The 18,155-nt window shown below is 52.9% G+C and overlaps 5 protein-coding genes across 5 annotated transcripts; 2 read left to right on the top strand and 3 right to left on the bottom strand.

Annotated features, from left to right (window-relative positions):
- Positions 1-1,503: 1,503 nt before the first annotated feature.
- On the top strand, positions 1,504-2,628 carry Z519_04905 (uncharacterized protein; the record flags this gene model as incomplete). The annotated part of the gene is made up of 3 exons (XM_016762648.1): positions 1,504-1,593; positions 1,669-2,437; positions 2,495-2,628. 3 exons carry the CDS (start codon positions 1,504-1,506, stop codon positions 2,626-2,628), a joined length of 993 nt encoding a protein of 330 aa, XP_016621595.1.
- Positions 2,629-3,719: 1,091 nt separating this feature from the next.
- Positions 3,720-5,584, bottom strand: Z519_04904 (uncharacterized protein; the record flags this gene model as incomplete). Its single annotated transcript, XM_016762647.1, has 4 exons — positions 3,720-4,016; positions 4,087-4,528; positions 4,609-5,060; positions 5,123-5,584. The coding sequence occupies 4 exons, from the start codon at positions 5,582-5,584 to the stop codon at positions 3,720-3,722; spliced, it is 1,653 nt and encodes a 550-aa protein (XP_016621594.1).
- A 3,464-nt stretch (positions 5,585-9,048) lies between these two features.
- On the top strand, positions 9,049-11,814 carry Z519_04903 (uncharacterized protein; the record flags this gene model as incomplete). Its single annotated transcript, XM_016762646.1, has 2 exons — positions 9,049-9,615; positions 9,670-11,814. The coding sequence occupies 2 exons, from the start codon at positions 9,049-9,051 to the stop codon at positions 11,812-11,814; spliced, it is 2,712 nt and encodes a 903-aa protein (XP_016621593.1).
- Positions 11,815-12,637: 823 nt separating this feature from the next.
- Z519_04902 (uncharacterized protein) lies at positions 12,638-13,711 on the bottom strand (the record flags this gene model as incomplete). Its single annotated transcript, XM_016762645.1, has 1 exon — positions 12,638-13,711. The coding sequence occupies one exon, from the start codon at positions 13,709-13,711 to the stop codon at positions 12,638-12,640; it is 1,074 nt and encodes a 357-aa protein (XP_016621592.1).
- Positions 13,712-15,567: 1,856 nt separating this feature from the next.
- On the bottom strand, positions 15,568-17,484 carry Z519_04901 (uncharacterized protein; the record flags this gene model as incomplete). Its single annotated transcript, XM_016762644.1, has 2 exons — positions 15,568-17,396; positions 17,454-17,484. The coding sequence occupies 2 exons, from the start codon at positions 17,482-17,484 to the stop codon at positions 15,568-15,570; spliced, it is 1,860 nt and encodes a 619-aa protein (XP_016621591.1).
- Positions 17,485-18,155: the final 671 nt, after the last annotated feature.

The raw sequence follows: 18,155 nt of genomic DNA, 5'->3' as shown, positions 1-18,155 counted from the left end.
GCACAAAGAATCCTTCCTGTATTACCACGCTGGCCGCCGTCGTGGACGTATCTTTCATGGAGATTGAAAAGTCTGAACGGGTTGATGGTGGTTAAATACTCAGTGAGGATACCAAGGGGCGAGAATATGATGTCGTGAGGCTCGTGATGGTTCGACGTCGAAAGCTAAAGGGACACTCGAGATTATCAATGGGAAGTCGACCATCTGCGCAAACAGATGAGCCGCCTCATTGCGACCATGAGCCCTGCATGCTCTGAAACAGGCATGCCACTGATGCTGTGGAAGGAACCGTCACAAAACCACTCGAAACACTCTAGGGACATCGACTAGCCTCCGCAGATTACATCCACGTCAGTAGGCAGAACGATCTCTTGGACAGCCCATGCTCGCATAAACCATGGGTTTCTCGTCATCTGGTGAATATCGTTCACAACTGCGGCAAGATTTGAACGTGATACTGGAGAAGGCTTGAAGCAGTTGCCCAAAGTCTGCCTGCAGAAGCATTCAGACGATCTTTTCAAGAGACGCGTATCTGCGATAAATGCTTCCGGCGAGCTGAAAAGCACTTCTAGTGGTCTGATCGTCCTCCCCAAGCCAACCCAACACCTTCCTGGCGTTGCGGCATTCCGAGCCTATTTAGCGGACTTGGGAATTACGTTCTTCCAAATCGTCTGGATTGATACACATCAGCATGACGCGCGCGAAAAAGCGGCCCAGATCCATTTGATGGGTTGTTATATTGTCGCGGGGCGCGGAGCAATAATAGTAGTCCCGTCAGAAAACAGTTTATCCTGTTACACGGCCTCACACATGGTTTCAGGGTCATGTGTAGTAGGAAAAGAAGGTGTCTCACGAGGTAGAGAGCGACGCTATACAGGCGGATGTGATTAACAAACGTAACCCGAGCATTGGTCCACGGTCACGTTCGGCGACAGAGTATGATTGCCAGGAGGTAAGCCAAAGGCAGGCAACGCCGTGTATCGGGGAAGCAGTAGAATATCAAGAGACAGACATGAGCGAGCTAGTGCATCGTTAAAGCGTAGTGGTCTGGTGATTTAGAGGGTATTGTGCACTGCCTCCATTCATTCCATTTTGTGCCGTGGTCTGCCGTTGACATGGTTGTGCGTTGTTGCGTCCTTGCATCTGTGGGATCGTCTCTGGACGGCTATCCCGCTCTTCCACTCTGCCTGCTGCAATATAGACAAGTATTCTGGCGTCCTGCTTAGGCCCCTCCGAATGCATTTCGTATTCGACACACGCCGGTCGTAGACACAGCCGCGTTAGTTTCGATTCGGGCCAATCGTTGGCCTCCGTTCCCGAACCAGCCAATAGCATGGATTGAGCGGGCCTGGAACCAACGACCACCCCAACAGCTGGGACGATGCTCATGGCATCGACGGCGAGTCTGGCTTCGTCGAAGTCGAGGCGTTACTCGTACTTATACACATTGTCCCTCCCGCTTGTGACTATGCCTTTTCTCAATTCCCAGGTCAACCTGCCACCATGCTCATCTCTTTCTCAAGCCTCTGGACCAACTTCTTCCCACCTAAACCTGTCTTCACTGAGAAGAATGTGGGCAACCTCGAGGGGAAGGTGCGCTAATCTTTATTACCTTATTCCGCTGATAGCTGTATGTACAGAGCATACCACTGACTATCTACATTATAGGTCTACATCGTGTCGGGTAGTAACACCGGCATGGGCAAGGTGCTCGCGAATATCCTGTACGCGAAGAATGCCAAGGTCTACATCGCCGCACGGTCAGAGGAGCGCGCCGCCAAGGCCATGGACGAGATCAAGAAGGCGGCGCCGGACTCGAAGGGCTCGCTGGTCTTTATGAAGCTCGATTTGGGCGACCTGCGTACCATCAAGGCATCGGCCGACTTCTTCCTAGCCCGGGAATCCAAACTGCACGTGCTATTTAACAATGCCGGCGTCATGTACGTCGACCCCAAAGGCCCACAGACAACACCTCAAGGCTACGAGATGAACCTCGGTGTCAACGTGCTCGGCACCTTCCTCTTCACCAAGCTCCTGACGCCGGCTCTCATCTCGACGGCCAGGTCGGAGCCCGCAGGCTCGGTAAGAGTCATCTGGGTGTCCTCGCTGGGCACCGAGATGGTGGGCGAGAAATCGATCGGGCTATCATACACTGACCTGGAGGCGCACGCAAAGCGGACACCCATGGACAGGTACGCGCTTAGCAAAACGGGAAACTGGCTCCATGCAGTAGAGTGCGCACGCCGCCTGCACGGCGACGGCGTTGTCAGCGTCCCGATCAACCCGGGTAATCTCAACACAGAGCTCGCCCGTCAGCACCCAGCCTTCATCCAGCGGATCCTGCGGCTACTCGTCTACCCATCGCGGTACGGTGCGTATACGCAGTTGTATGCGGCCATGTCGAGCGACATCAGCCTGGCCAATTCGGGAATCTGGGGTATGCAACAGTAGTGCCTCGGTGAGCATGAACAGCCAGCTGACACCGTGCTTGTAGTTGCCCCTTTCGGCCGCCTCTACCCGATTCGGAAGGATTTGCTCGATGCGACGAAATCGAAGGAGGAGGGTGGTAACGGTCATGCTGCCGAGTTCTGGGAATGGACCGAAGAGCAGATCAAGCCGTATGTATAGTAGTAGTGTCTTGCCTTGCTTGAATTCAACTTGTGAAGACCAAGGTGATGAATTCTGTTCTTTGACACGGATGGTTGTAACTTGAATCTAGATTGCCAGGGGCCTGATTAGGCTGGCTGTGCTTCTGTGATGCTCATGGGTAAATTAACGGCCTCGCCAAACAAAAAGGCGCAAACCTCGGAATTTTGAAGTGTTTCATGGCGATTCGAGTGGAATAAATGCATATCTTGTCAACCCAAACGACTCGGGTTGTTGTTTGGGTTGCAGCGGGCTTTGGCCGGAGACGAAGAAGACCATTCCTAAGATTGCTGGCAATCTTTAGGACTTGTGTAGGACGTTCACCGCAATACAGATCGTAAAGGGTAATCTTGAGGGCCCCAGACGAAGGAAAGAGCCTCGTAAGGAGGTGAAGAATTCGTCGGATACGCCCTGTTTCGGCACGACATGGGATCATCGTCGCAGCCAGTCCCAAGTTCGAACGAGCGGATACATCCAGGCCTCAAAGGTCGATACGAAAATTGAGTTTCTAGCATTGACGTCACAAGAAACCTGTAAGGACGATTATAGCAGAAGTTTGCAAAGTCTAGGTATGGCGGTCAAACAGAGGCAGCGTCGTGATGGCGGACCCACGAGGCTTGGCTACAACGACGCAGAATACGGAACGATCAGACAGGATGCAACACAACAGCCAAGTGGTGGTGAGATTCATCGCCGAAGGTAAATGTTTGTACAGACAATTCCCCAGTCAAGACCCGAACTAGATGCACAGCCGGCTGGCGGGAAATACGCAAAAAAATGTAACTGCATTCTTTGTTATGGACGGTGATGTGGTGGTCATCTCTCTCCCACTTCTGCTTACTTGCCCTCGTCAGGCCACCGTCAGGTCTGTCGGTCCCTGTCTTACTTTTGAACAGCGAAGATTCAATTTCAACAGGTGCGCCCTCACCCTGTTCCGCATCCCGCTTGCGTCGCACAACGAAAGAGAGAGTAGCAAGACCAAATCAACCAGCCATTGGAGACCAATTGAAAAAAGAGCTTACTGCGCCTATCTTTGTTTCCGAGATGCCGCAGACGCCGTTCGATCCGTCCATCTAAAAGACGGATCCCTTCCTCTCGACATCAGCGACGATCTCCTTGTTGAGGACACCGCCCTCATTGCCCATCTGCTCAGCGAAAGTCTTGGTAGGCTTCCACTTGCTCGAGGTACGCGGGGTTGTCTCTTCCATCATCTTGTCAACTTGTTCCAATGTCAAACCCTTGGTCTCAGGAACCAGGAGCCATGAGTAAACGAAGGCGCAGGTACACAGGCCGCCCCAGATGAAGAAGACCGATGAGCGCAGGTTTCCTTTGTCCTGGTTGACCATGTAGGGGGTAATGACGGCAATAATCTGGAAAAGAGACAACGTCAGTTTAAACAGAATCACCCCCCTACAGACAGCGGCACTAAAGGATACTTACAGTATTCCAGAGCCAGTTGGAGGCAGTCGAGAGACCCACTCCACGGGAACGGATTGGAAGAGGGAAGATTTCCCCAATCAAAATCCAGGCGCCGGGACCCCAGGTCGAGGCAAAGAAGAAGATGAAGATGGCAATGAATGCAATCTGTGCATTGACGGCCGAGATGTTGTTGGCAATGCTGTCGCCATTGGCGTTGGTATGTGTGTGGTTGAAGCCAACCGTGACACCGATGATGGCCACGAGGAACTGGCAGATCAGCATGCCGAGCGCTCCGTAGACGAGCAGAGGGCGGCGACCGAATTTCTCCACGGTGTAAAATGAGATCGGGGTCGAGCAGACGTTGACAAGAGTGAAGATCAGGGAAATCAAGAAGGTGTTGTCGATGGCGCCGGTCGATTGGAGGAACGGGGTCGAGTAGTAGAAGATGAAGTTGACGCCAGTCCTACGACGAGTGAGAACACGTCAGCCAACCGCGGGAGCCAAGGGAGAACAGGTGAAAGTCGCTCGCTAGGAATTACTCACCATTGCTGCATCATCTGCAACGATGTGCCGAGAATGGTGCGACGGAGATTGGACTTCTGGTTGCGCAGCCCGCCTTTAAAGCAGTTGTACCAGCTGGAGAGCCAGCCGGTGGATGGAATCATCTCACGCTCATACTCGTCGTTCGCAATGATCTCGGCAATCTCGACTTGGATGTACTCGGAATCGGTGGGTTGACCGCGGAGGCGCGAGAGTGATTGCATAGCCTTTTCGATCCGGCCTCTCTTGACAAAGTATCGGGGCGAGTCAGGGAGGAAGAGCAGGCCACCGCCGAGGATGAGACCCCAGGCAAACTGAATCGCAATGGGGATTCGATAGGAGCCGGTGTCTCCGCGGTCTTCTGTGGCATAATCGACACAGGAGGCCAGAAGCAGACCAATCGTGATGCAGAATTGGTATCCGGCCACGAGAGCACCGCGAACCTTCCTGGGGCACTGCAGACACGCGACGGTTAGCCTGGGAGGAAAGGCATACAACATGCGGGCACACAACTTACAATTTCGCTCATGTACAGAATCACGGTGGCACTTTCGAAGCCCACACCAAAACCGGCAATCAGACGACCTGCGACAATGACACCGAGGCCGTGGCCGGGCCCGGTAATCATCTGAATGATGACACCGACGATGTAGATGACGCAGCCCGCGATGACAGTCCATTTGCGACCGATGATATCGGCGACATCACCGGCGATGATAGCGCCAAAGAAGGTACCGCAAGAGAGGATGGACACGATCAGCGACTGATGAGGAGACGAGAGAGCCGTAGCGTCGGGACCTTGGACGATGTGGATGAATTCTTTGACGCCATTGACGCCGTTGATGTATCCTGAGTCGTAACCGAAGAAGATACCGCCAAAGGACGCGAAGGCACAGATGAGATAGGCTTTCCAGGTCACCGGAGCCTCGACGCGGTTGACGTCGTTGGTGGTAGAGAGAGCACGAATCTCGCCCGGCATGTTGGACTCTTTTCGGGGGAAGGACAAAACAAGAGTGGAAGCAAAGAAGTGCTTGACAAGAAGTCAAGAAGGAGACAAGAAGGACAAGCTTCTTGGACAAGGAAGCAGCGTCTCTTTAAAGAAAGCTTTGGCCAGAGGCGAAAAAACCAGGGAAGTCAACAAATGCAATGGAACTCTGGAGCTTTCACTGACCTGTGTGGCATGTTACTGGTCACACGCCAGGGAGGGGAGTAGGGTGTGGAGAGGCACCATCTGCTGCAGGTGATTGATATCGGGCATTCCTAATTTGAATGGGCCATGACCCATGGGGAGGGCGATGGAGGGGTTGTCACTGTGTGAACAGCGCGCCTCTTGTTTGTCAGTCTCGACCGCCCATGGGAGATTCTGAGAGGGAAAGAATCTCCAGATGGAATTTGAGTGGCCGGGCAATCAAGGCAACCCACAAGGCCCATGACAAAGGGAAATGTGGGTTAGCAACGTTGCCAGCGTGCCATCGCCAGATTTTAGTTGCCCCCGTGATATAGGTGTTTTGTCGAAGAGGCCGCATTCCATTGGAAGGACTTTGATAACCCTGCAAAACGCGGAGTTACGGAGTTGGTCCAGTTTTGTTTGCCCGCCTCGCCGCCAGCCCCGCGCAGAGCCAACGAGGCTCTCCAAGCCGAGCTCCTTGACGTCGATCCACGGGCTTGCCGCTGGCGGCGCTGACATCCCAGTCGGCCAGTTGCACCAGTGGGTGATGTTCGGCGACCTGCCCCAAACAGGACTAAAGCCGTCCGCCGTGGCTGAATGACAGCCTTCTTTGAGACACCACCAGACGTCAGAGGCCACCGCTCCATTGGGCCGCGGAGCTCGCCAGAAACTTTCAATATTGACATCTTGACGTCCTTGTTTTGCTGGTCCTGCTGGCCCGCCTCGGTCTTGCCCAGTTGCTTGGCCCCTGATCGAAGGAAGAGGATCCCAGTTTCCAGCTCTTTGACGAGGAACCCCTCAATCCCCGTGGGGCAAAACGCTGCAATCAACAATGGCTGCCCATAATGGTGTTCTTAGCGCGCTGTAACCTTGGCCAGGGAGGTCGACGTCCGGGGAACGAAAAAAGCTTAGGCTGCTCGCAAAAAAAATCTGTGGGCTAACCTCGTCCTAGGGCGGTGGCTCCGAGATTAGATTTGCGGAACTCGCTAAGCGGGGACAGGTATGATCGTCTTTGCGCCCGTCTGTACGCGGCGAGCGGCGCGGCGAGCAAATATTACGGGTTGGTATGACGATGAACAGACTTTTGCAACGCTGGTCGGGAGCTGTTTTCCAGAGGGTGAAACTTGAGAATCGTAAGACCATGTCCCAAAGCGGGAAGGAATGGCAGTGAGGAATATGGAAAGACACCTCGTAACGGATGAGAAGAAGCCAATGCAGGCATCGGTCGATGCGATGATGATGGATGATGGATGATGGATGACGATGAATGGGATGACGACAAACTCGGGAGGAGGAAGGAGGAGGGGGCAAGAGCTAGAGCGAGGCAGGCAGCGAGAGAGAGCCACTGACGGCGGGCTGGCAGGACAATTTCCTCGGGTATTGCAGCTGGTGCCTCCATCTGGTTGTGCGCTTGTACCACTACCAATTCGGGGACAATTGACACTGGCAGCAGCTGATCGCGGGCAGGTGGTGTAATAATCACTGACTTGACTACTCGTGTGCGGTGACCTACCAAGTAGAAGCTCTGTCCAGCACTGTAACCAGGACCCCCGGGATGGACGTTATAACCATCAAATCGCCCTGTCTGGGGAGCCAATGGGCGCACTAGGGGCACTGAGGGCGCACTGAGGGGAGAGAGCCTTGCCTCCCTGGGTAGCTCCTCGCCGGTGCCCATCGCCGCCTAGGCACGCTGAAATTATTCGGCCCTCGCGCAGCTAAAATGTTTTCCACCAGCGGTCATCATAACCCTCAAAGTCCGCCTGGCGTGGCATTCTGATGGTCACAAAGCCACCACAATGAGACACTACAATTTTTTCTCTCTCTGGTTCAGCTCCACTTCAGTCCGGTGGTATGATTGATTATTCTCTCCTGAATCCTTCTAGAATCATGTCTCCTTGCATCTCATTGTCCTGGATCGAGTAAATCCCCATCCCGACTCCACTCCCACCACGCCAAATGGTTAGCCATGGCCCGCCTCTGGATCTCACTAACGCACCCTGTATAACGAAGATTTTCCGATGCTACCTTACCATGACCACTGTCGCCTCTTCCTACTACACCAGCACATGGACTCCGCGTGGCCATGCTCGCACCTCGCTGCCCAACAGAATGCCCATATCGTAGCAGTGGCAGACTGCAACCCTCACGACTGCCATCTGTGCTGCCTTCCATTTGCTCCAGCCTCGAAGCCTTACCCCCATGGGGTTGTTGGTTCGCTGACACCGCGCTGTGTGTGGCAGCAGGATCATGTTTGTGCATCTCAACGCTTCCTTGCGCAGGATCTCGAACATACGTCGACGTTCGCATCATCACAACCCGTCGTGCCAGCTCGGCGCTAATCGAGGTGTTGCATGGATGGGGAATTCGCGCTGACAAACTCCAATTGAAGACGAGTCGAGGACTGGAGCCTTGTGATTCCGAAGTTGATGCGAACGTGGCGTCAGCCTCCACAGCGAAGTCCCGGACAAAAGAGATCAAAATTCTTGATAAGGACCACCCTAGACCGCCTTAGACACAGGATACATTCTATTATGCGCTTGTCCACCTTTGCGACGGCCGGCTTGTCATGTACACAGAGATTGTGCTCGTCACAAACGCGGGATGGCGAATGCACGAGGAGGCCCCCCTCTCGTTTGCAGCCATTGTACAGAGTAGTTATTCCTACATTGACACCAAAGTGTGCTCGTTACCTGGCTACGGAAGCCCTACGGAAGGAAGGCTGTCACAGCGAGGGCTTGCATGTGCCTGACAACAAACGCCTTCAAGGATGGTCAAGTGAGAACAGATCGCCCAACGATAAATGGCGCCGTTCCTGTCATTGAAGAGACCACAGAGAACCTTCCCTGCCCTAGATGAGCAGCTCGAACCAGCTCGAGTCAGATATGCTCGGATCGAACGTTGAACTCACCGTGGGATTGTAATTTGACAGCGTCGTCTGAACGTTATTTGATCGTTTCGAGACCTCTATACCATCAATAAATGATTCGGATGGTCAAGGCCATTATTGCTTGGTGGTGGTTTCAATACCGCAACAGCTACACTACGAATCTTCAGAGATAGGTCACGATCCGTACCCAGAATATGCGACGGTTTACTGCCAAATACTCTACCATAGTAGTGCGTAGTGGCTCATATGCTCGCCCGAATAAATCAATTTACGCGTCTCGTGCGCGACGCGTCTTCCCCCAATCGCGCTCTCTGCCCCAAATCCCACCCCTTCAATTCCATTCTGCGCGAACCTCCCTCAACACTCGCTCACAGACAAGTCGTCCACGATGGCGCTTAGCACTACTCAGCTTCGTGATGAAGCTGTCCGTGACAGAATCAGACTTGCAACCGAATTCCTCGACCCCACCGACGATGAAGCCCGATCCTACCGTGCCGACATTGTGTTGATGCTGAACCGTGGTCTGAGACGACTTGTGGTCAGCATTGACGATATTCGTGCTCATTCGCGAGAACTCGCGGATGGTATCCTGCACAAACCGTTTGACTATTCCCTTGCCTTTGATGCGGCGCTGAAAAATGTCATTGGAACCATACCCAACCGTGCGCCGTTTGAGCAAGATGAAGACCGACTATATTACGTCGCATATTCGGGCTCATTTGGAGAGAACACCTGCAACCCCAGAACGTTGGGAAGTTCATTACTTAACAGAATGGTCTGTTTGGAAGGCATCGTCACAAAGTGCAGCCTGGTCAGACCAAAGGTTGTCAAGAGTGTGCATTGGAATGAGAAAAAGGGCACTTTCATGTTTAGGGAATACAGAGACCAGACCATGAGTGCTAATGCTCCGGCAAGTCTGAGCGTTTATCCACAGGAAGATGGAGAGGGAAACCCCGTACGTTGAGTGCCTGAACCACCCAATTCTCCTGCGATGCTAACCCTAAGCCAGTTGGTCACAGAATACGGCTATTGCACTTATCGTGATCACCAGACAATCAGCATCCAAGAAATGCCCGAGCGAGCACCGGCAGGGCAACTTCCCCGAAGTGTCGATGTCCTTCTGGACGATGACATGGTAGACCGAGTCAAGCCTGGGGACCGTATCCAGCTGGTTGGTATCTTCAGGTCGCTGGGTAACAGAAATGCTGGATCAGGATCGTCCATCTTCAGGACCCTCATCTTGGCCAACAACATCGTCCTGTTATCTTCAAAAGCCGGCGGAGGTATTGCCCAAGCCACGATCACGGATCAGGACGTGAGAAACATCAACAAAATGGCCAGGAAACACAATGTGTTCGACTTACTCTCGCAGAGTCTGGCGCCCAGTATCTATGGGCATGACTACATCAAGAAAGCCATATTGCTCATGCTCTTGGGCGGAATGGAGAAGAACTTACCAAATGGCACCCACTTGAGAGGTGACATCAACATCCTCATGGTCGGTGACCCTTCAACGGCCAAATCTCAACTTTTGCGCTTCGTGCTCAACACGGCGCCATTGGCCATTGCGACCACCGGCCGTGGCTCCTCCGGAGTCGGTCTTACGGCTGCCGTCACCTCTGATAAGGAGACTGGTGAGAGGAGACTTGAAGCTGGTGCTATGGTTTTGGGAGACCGTGGCGTAGTCTGTATTGATGAGTTCGACAAAATGAGCGATGTGGACCGTGTGGCCATCCACGAAGTCATGGAACAGCAGACCGTCACCATTGCCAAAGCCGGTATCCATACCTCCTTGAACGCCAGATGCAGCGTCATTGCAGCTGCGAATCCCATCTTTGGTCAATACGACAGCAACAAGGATCCTCACAAAAACATTGCCCTGCCCGATTCCCTTTTGTCTCGCTTCGACCTGCTTTTTATCGTGACCGACGACATCGACGACAAACGAGATCGGGAGATCTCCGAGCACGTTCTTCGAATGCACCAGTATCGTCAGCCAGGGACTGAAGAAGGAGCTCCCATTCGAGAACAACCCAACCAAATGCTTGGAGTTGGCATGGAAGAGGACCAGAACGCCAATCAAACGTCGCTGGTCTACGAGAAATTCAACATCGTCCTTCACTCCGGTTTCATGGTCAATGAAAGGAAAAGAGGACGCAAACAAGTGCAGCCCGTCAGCATGGCTTTCATCAAAAAGTATATTCAATATGCAAAGAGCAGATGCAAGCCAGTCTTGACAGAAGATGCAAGTGACTATGTCGTCAACGCCTATGCCAACCTTCGAAACGATGAATTACAAGCAAATAAGCGCAGAACAAGCCCTATGACCGCACGAACATTGGAGACGCTCATCCGCTTATCGACCGCCCATGCAAAGGCACGGCTGTCGAGCAGGGTTGAGGAGAGTGATGCTGTTGCGGCGGAAGAAATTCTTAAATTTGCTCTCTTCCGAGAAATTGCGGTCAAAGACAGCGGGCGAAACAAGAGACGCAAGACCCGTGATGCCAATGATGATTCTTCACAGGTGGACGGCGAGTCTGACAGTGACGATAATGATAGCGATGACGATACCCCATATCGTGGGACTAGGTCAAATGGCGCCCGGGGGACAAAGCCACAGACCAGAAGTCAGCGCTCAACCCGCACCAATACCACCACGAATGGCACAGCCAATGGAAGAGCCAATGGTAACGTGAATGCCGGAAGCGACGATTCGGCGGAATCAGATGTGCCGGCTGGCTCTTCCCGAGGCCAACGACAGACAGGCACCGAATCGCAAATGTCCCGCATGAGCATTGCCAGCTCCATACCCAGTTCCCAGCTCCCATCCACCCAAGCCGACTCACAATCCCAAGGTCCCAAGACAACACCGTCTGTGAGTCAACAACAATCGTCTCCACTGGATTCGGGACCAACAATTTCGCAGTCACGTCTTGCGTCATTCCGTGCCGCCTTGGGACCCTTGACCCAGACCTCGCTGTTCCAGAATGATATGGCTAGAGTCGCGGATGTTAGTGCAGCCATCAATCATCGCGTGTCTGAGGCGAGGGGGGCTGAATTCTCCCAGGAGGAGATTACTGCTGCGCTGAGGTCAATGAATGAGGCCAACCAAATTATGTTCTTGGAGGATACTGGGGAGGTTTACACTCTGTAGAGGAACAGTGCTTGGATTTTATGCATTCCAACGGATGGTCAGATCTGCGAGGTGCAGGCGCTTAGTGATATGTTAATGTTTGATCCCGATGAGCAATGAAACGTTTTTTGGTCTTCCTCGGATTCTCTCGCCCTTCTACAATAAAAGCTACAATAAAAGAGTGGAAATGACAGACAGAGATTGATGCCGGAGATATTCCAATCGATGAAGATGGCGGCAACCCTCATCCTAATGAGACTATTAAGCTCCATCGTCGACAGCGGTCCATAGGCCTCGCACGTACATCGTATCAAAAGGGAAGCCTGACGTCGATGGCGGTCAACCGAGGCGACAACAAACACAATAACGATAACTGAGGAGCACAGGGGCCGAAAACAGACCACAGAATAGTCGACGTAAAGACGTCTGGATGAGGAAGGCGGTCGACTCATGCCAATTGAGACTGAAGGTGGAGGAATTGGAGAGCCTCGACAAGAAGGCCAATTGCTTCATTGTTGTGTTGTAGTCAATACGTCGCAAGGCTATCAAGCCTCGCTAGGTGCTGGATTCAAAGCCATGGCCCCTCAAGCGCAATGGGCGCTCTCAGCAGAACCTGCGTCTCCGAAGCGCCTCCGTCTGTTTGCGGCGATGCGTCGAAGACCCTCCTCCAACTCCATTCAACCCTCAAACAAAAGAAATCGTAATCCGAATGAGAACTCCGCCAACGCCGCTTCACTACTTGTCCCTTCCATGCTCGGTCTTCCTTTCATGCGGCATTCTTCAACACTGCAAGCCATTGGCTCACCTTCCAGCCCTCCAGCGGGCCATCCTAGTGCTCAGTCATCTACTCTGTCGTTGTCACGTTCGCCACCTCCAGCTGCATCAGCTGCAGCTGCGCCCTCCGCGCATTTTCGAGGTCTTGAAACTGTTTGATGAGCCTATACCAGGCGTTCCACTCAGCCCTGGCGTGATATTCGGAGAGGCTTTCATCATCACTCCGCGGGTGGCCCGTCTTCCACACCTCCCGCAACACCAGGTTCGGCTTGCGAGAATGGCGAAGGTCTCTCCCAGTATCACGCTTATACGCGTCCATTTGAACATGGTACCATTCATCCTGGGCTTTTTTCCATGTTGAACGGTACTCCTGTGTCGCCTCGGGCCTGAGTGCGAAAATTTGCTGCTCGATTTCATTCACTTTGTGATCTGCCATGTAAGCGATTTTTTTCAATTGATCGAGCGTTAGATCGGCATGGGTTTTCCGCGGGCGTGGCGGGGTGTTTGTTTCGGGTTCAGATTCATCCTCGTTCGAGTTCTCTTCGTCTTCACTCTGGTCTTCTTCGTCCTCACTCGGGTCCTCTTCGTCCTCACTGGGATTCTCGGCGGCCACACTTGGCACCCTCGGTCTTGGTATCGGGACCCTCTTTCTTCCCGTTTCCTCCTCGAACATCTTGTCCACCTCCCGTCCCATGGCAGCCTGGATATAATTCCAGGGGCGTTGGGCGCCTTGGTTACGGCGGAAGTCGTGAGGCAAATTTTTCCACATGCGTTCCGCAGTCCATCCTTCCGCCATGTAAACCCGAAGCATGGTGCCCCAGGCGTGCCTCGGGTACGAATGGACCACTTGGGTCAGCGAAAGCCCTGCTGGGAGGAATTGGTCTGGCATGGTGTACGCCCCCACATTCGGTCGATCGATCCTGCCTCTCTCGATAATCAGGGGCACTCTGGTGATTGGCTCGGTCTCGTTGTCTTTCAACACCAACATGTTCCTTCCTGAGTTGAGCCCTGTGCCCAACCTAACAGGTCGCGGAGAAAATATATGGTTTGCCGGAACTGTCTGGTGCTCGCGGGTTCGTCCGACCTGGGGGCGGACCCGTGGTGGACGCGTACCGGGCGGAGCTGGCGGGACTGGCTGGCTCATCTTGCTCAATGGAAGGGCCGCCCCGTGTTAACTGATGCAGGGTGTGCGTGATCTTTCTCGGAGAGTCGGTACAGGTCACTGATGTCTTTGGGACTTGGTGGTCGGAAATGATGCAGGTTTCGTGGTACAGTCCAGCTAATTTAAAATCTCAAAAGACAGGGCGCTGATTTCGACTAGTCTGGAGAGAAAGAAGAAGATCAAAACGGAGTCTCGAAGGCTAATAGACAGACCTGGGACAGTTCGTGGAGATAAAAGAGAGAAGATGAAGACGGAAAAGTTCCTTTGTTTGCTTTCCTGTCCTGGTGATTCGAATGCGTGAATACTCTGGCACGCTGCCGCACTTTTTGCGCGCGTCCGCTTTGTTCCGACGCGGTGAGGCAATATGAGTTCTGTTATTGGAGGTCTCGACAGTTCTGGGCACGCTGAGCAGGCTTGCGGGATCATGCTACAGCAAAAGATTCGAGTCGCAAAGTCGGCTTAAATGGCAGGGACATACAAACCGAACTTCCTCACGACTAGTAATGTCACGAAGCATAACCAAACGGGACGAGGCTGCCACCCCCGAGTCATGTGGCTTATATATCAACTCCACGGCTTGTCTCCGTCTTCGAAACGCATGGCTAATTGATTAGCAGCACAGAACCGAAATACCAGCGATTGATTACATCCGTCCCAAACCGGTGTTTCCTCCTCTATGCGCTCAACAGGTGCGACAAACGAGCTCATCTGACGATTTTCCGTATAACCTCGTTCGAAGCGGTACATAATCACCACACACCAGTGATTATCTGCGAACAAAGGGAGTTCGGCCTACTGACAGATGGTGAACAGCCGAGAAGCAACGAGGCTCTGTTTGTCAGGGGGCGATACTCCAGACAAAACAGTGGCATCGGCCAGAGGACCGGAAACGCATGCTTTGGCTCTGCCGCCATCCGTGGAGCTATGTTGTTATGCCAATACACCACCAAGTTTGAAGATCCTGAAACAGGGTGCAAGACATGTCTAAATACGGAACATTTCTTACTCAATTAAAGATGTATAGGATACCCTGCGACATGATAGGATACAGGTCACAGGCGGAATGGATGCGACTTTGGCTGTCCTTTTAACAACGAAAAGATCTACGGCCTTTTTCCTTTCTTTGGTCGAAGATATTGACATGTTCTCTTCTGCAGGAAAGAAACAATCCCTCTAGGAGAGCAAGTTCTATTTATCAGTCCAGTTCGGGATTTTCAACACCTCGACACTCGCATGAATGAATACCATCGAATAGAAGCATATCCATTTATTTTTGACCATGCTCCCTTCGGTGGTCGACATGAGCAAAGACATGGCGCCACAGTCATCATCCTCAGAAGATGTTGGAACTTTGAAGGCGTTGGGTACCCCATTGACCTGCCTGTGTATGTTCCAATGTTCTGCTTTTTGGCATGAAACCTAAACAGTCCAGGTACCTCTCAAAAAGGGCCATCCCTTTACTCCAGATCGATTTGGCGAAGTACCCTTATTCATCTGTGCATCTCTACGGCGCAATCCAACGAGCATCCATCACCACTACCATCTGAAGGCAAGACTGGACGAGGCTAGCCAAAGAAACAACTAGACAGATGTGGCTGTCCACCATACTTCACCAAGTTATCACTCCTATTCGCTTTCACATCTTGAGGATGCGCACGATGCTTCATTTACATAATTCGGCATCCAGGCTTCACACCGAACTCTGAGACAAAGACCGTTAGCCGGTCCCACACATCTATCCAGACCCCAGCAGATGCGATCACAGATCAGACATCGTGAAATCCAACTCTTCTGTGTGCCGGGCCCCGCCCTCCGTATGTATCAGCTCCCCGAACCATTTATTCTTCGCTGTCGACGAGTTCCGGCAGCTCCCATGATGTCGTATTCGGGTTTTCATTCACATTTGAGACACCTTCATCCGCAAACATCTCCTCATTCAAGAACTTCATCCATTCGGAGTCGTCTACTTCCACGTTGGTTGAGTATTCAGCTACCATCGGGTCAATTCCGGCGTCAAAAAAGCCACCTTGAAATAGTCGAGCTCTCAAAGTGTCGAGATCGAATGCTTCAAGCATCTCTTCTATCGGTGGTTGAAGTGTGAGAGCGACGTCTTCTCCACGGATGACTTGACTCGGGTCTGGCCACGGAAGAACTCGATCACCGTACCCTTCCATCGGTGGTTCAGGTGTGAAAAGGGCGTCGTCTCCCTGGATGGCTCCAGTCGCGTCAGGTTCAGCGAGATCTATGTCTGGCCATAAAAACTCGAAGTCGTCGTACCGATAGGCCTCTGCCATAGGTGGTTCAGGTGCGAAGTCGGCAATGTCTCCATGGATGGCTTGAGCCGCATCAGGTTCATCAAGAGTCAGCTCTTGCCACACAATACCTGGTTCACCTTGTTGATGAGTTTCTTCGGGAGGATGTTTCGCAATCATTTCCACATCCGCATGTCCGGACTCGGTGGCTGAATCGGCAAACCTCAATCGCTTCGTGGATTTCGCTGTGGCTGCGGACTCTGGTCCAGTTCGTTTCAAGCTGCTTCGAAAAGGAGTGATCGGAGCGTTGATATGGGGCAGTTCCCGGCTGGGCAATGCGACGTCCTCTCCATGGGGATTTGCAGGATCGAAGAACGGATTTGCTGGCTCAGCGGTCTGGCCGTCGGGGTCTGCGGCCCACGACAATACCTGATCCACCACTCCGGGCATAGGCTCTCCAGCCGGCAAGGTCGACAAGAAGTCATTCAACCTAGCCAACCTCGCTGCCTGGCACGCGTGGATATAAGAAATTGCCGATTGTCGAACCAACGGTAGTTGTTGAGCTGGGTCCTCAGACGGGAAAGAATCATATGTATTTATGACAGCCGCCGTGACCATGTTGCAGATCGCAGTCGCAAAGGCCGGGCAATGTCGAATTTGTTGAAAGCTGAAGAACGTCTCGGTCGTAACGTCGCATGGCCAGTTTGCCATTTGCAACACAAGTCTATTGCGCTGGCGACTATCTTGGCTCGCACCATACAGCTCGTCGAGGGCCATGATCTGTTCCGCACGTGCACGTTGATGGCCCCAGTACGTTGCCATGCTGGCCTTGTACTCGTCGAATTCTTCGACCGAAGCCCAAAGCGGGTATTCCTTGTCGTTGTGCACAAAGGTCATCATTGCGGGCTCTGGCCGCAGGGTTTTGCGGGTCTTGATTTGACGATTAGGGTACGTTCGAACCGTTGGAGCTATGGGATTGTGGAACTTGCCCTGCAACTTGGATGCGCCGTACTTCTCAGAACCGTCCATCATGCATGTCCGGATCTTGGGAGCGGTGCACAATGCCGTGACTTCCTCTGGCGAAAGAGCGGACAGCCGGGCGTCGAGTCGCTTCATCAAGAAGTTGGCGCGGTTCGCGAAGGACTTGCTCGTCGTGATGCCAAAGGCCTTGAATTCGTTGATGGCAATATCGGTCAGGCAAGAGTACATGTCGGTGGCTGACCAGTGCCATTGGATGAAGGCGTCGAGGTAGGAGCCGCGCAGGTGATTGGGGTATCTGATGCAGACCTCCTCCAGAGACGCATGGGGAGGGATTGGTTCGTCGAACGAAGGGAACGATGGCAGTTCAGCATAGACCCTAGGTTCTGTGTCTGTTCGCTTCTTTCGAATTCCTGGTCTCGATCGCGACGATCCTGCTGAATCTGATGTCAGACCAGTATTTATATATGGTGCTAATTCATATGGGGACTCACAAGCCATCCACGGGCCCTGCCACGGATCCATGGTCTGAAGCGATGCCGTCGGCGAGGGATGTCGAGCCTTTGAGGGCACGAGGAGACTTCGGTACTTGGTCGCGATGGTTGAAAGGAAAGTACCTGGTCACTCGCCGACGACCGTTGATGATGTTTGGACGACTGTATCTGTGAAGCAAGATTGAGCCTGTTGATGATGAGCGAGGGAAACTTGTTGTGAGTGCTCAAAGTCAGCGTCGGCAGGCCACAACGAGCCTTTTTAAAGCGACGAGGTTTCCCATCGTGGACCACAGCGAGGCTGTTGCTCGAGGTGCCTTCAAGTCCAGGGTCGACAATGTCTTGCAGGCTCATTCACTCGCGACAAAGCACATTGCCAGTCCATCCTACAAAAAACACAAAGGGCAGTTGAAGCACTGCCGGGAGAGACACTGCTTGGAGCCTCACGGGTTTGATGTTCAGCAGAGAACGCGCTGTGAAGCTCATCGCGCGAGGGGGCTCCTTCGAAGAAAGACAGTCGAAAGCCTCATATCGAGAAAGGCCTTTCAACTTACACTGCACTGCATTACGCATGTTGACATAAAGGGGCATGATTTCGAGGATACATCAAGGCTAGTTTTGTGCCTGAGATCCCAGAGAGCTCACAGCCTTGTCTCTCGAGGACGCAAAGGGTCGAGAGCTTTGTTTCTGTGGCCCTTGGACACC

The sequence above is a fragment of the Cladophialophora bantiana genome (assembly GCF_000835475.1).
Source record: "Cladophialophora bantiana CBS 173.52 unplaced genomic scaffold supercont1.6, whole genome shotgun sequence".
NCBI classification, from domain to species: domain Eukaryota; kingdom Fungi; phylum Ascomycota; class Eurotiomycetes; order Chaetothyriales; family Herpotrichiellaceae; genus Cladophialophora; species Cladophialophora bantiana.
The sequence above is the reverse complement of the archived record's forward strand: the minus strand, read 5'-3'. Positions and strand labels throughout refer to the sequence as shown.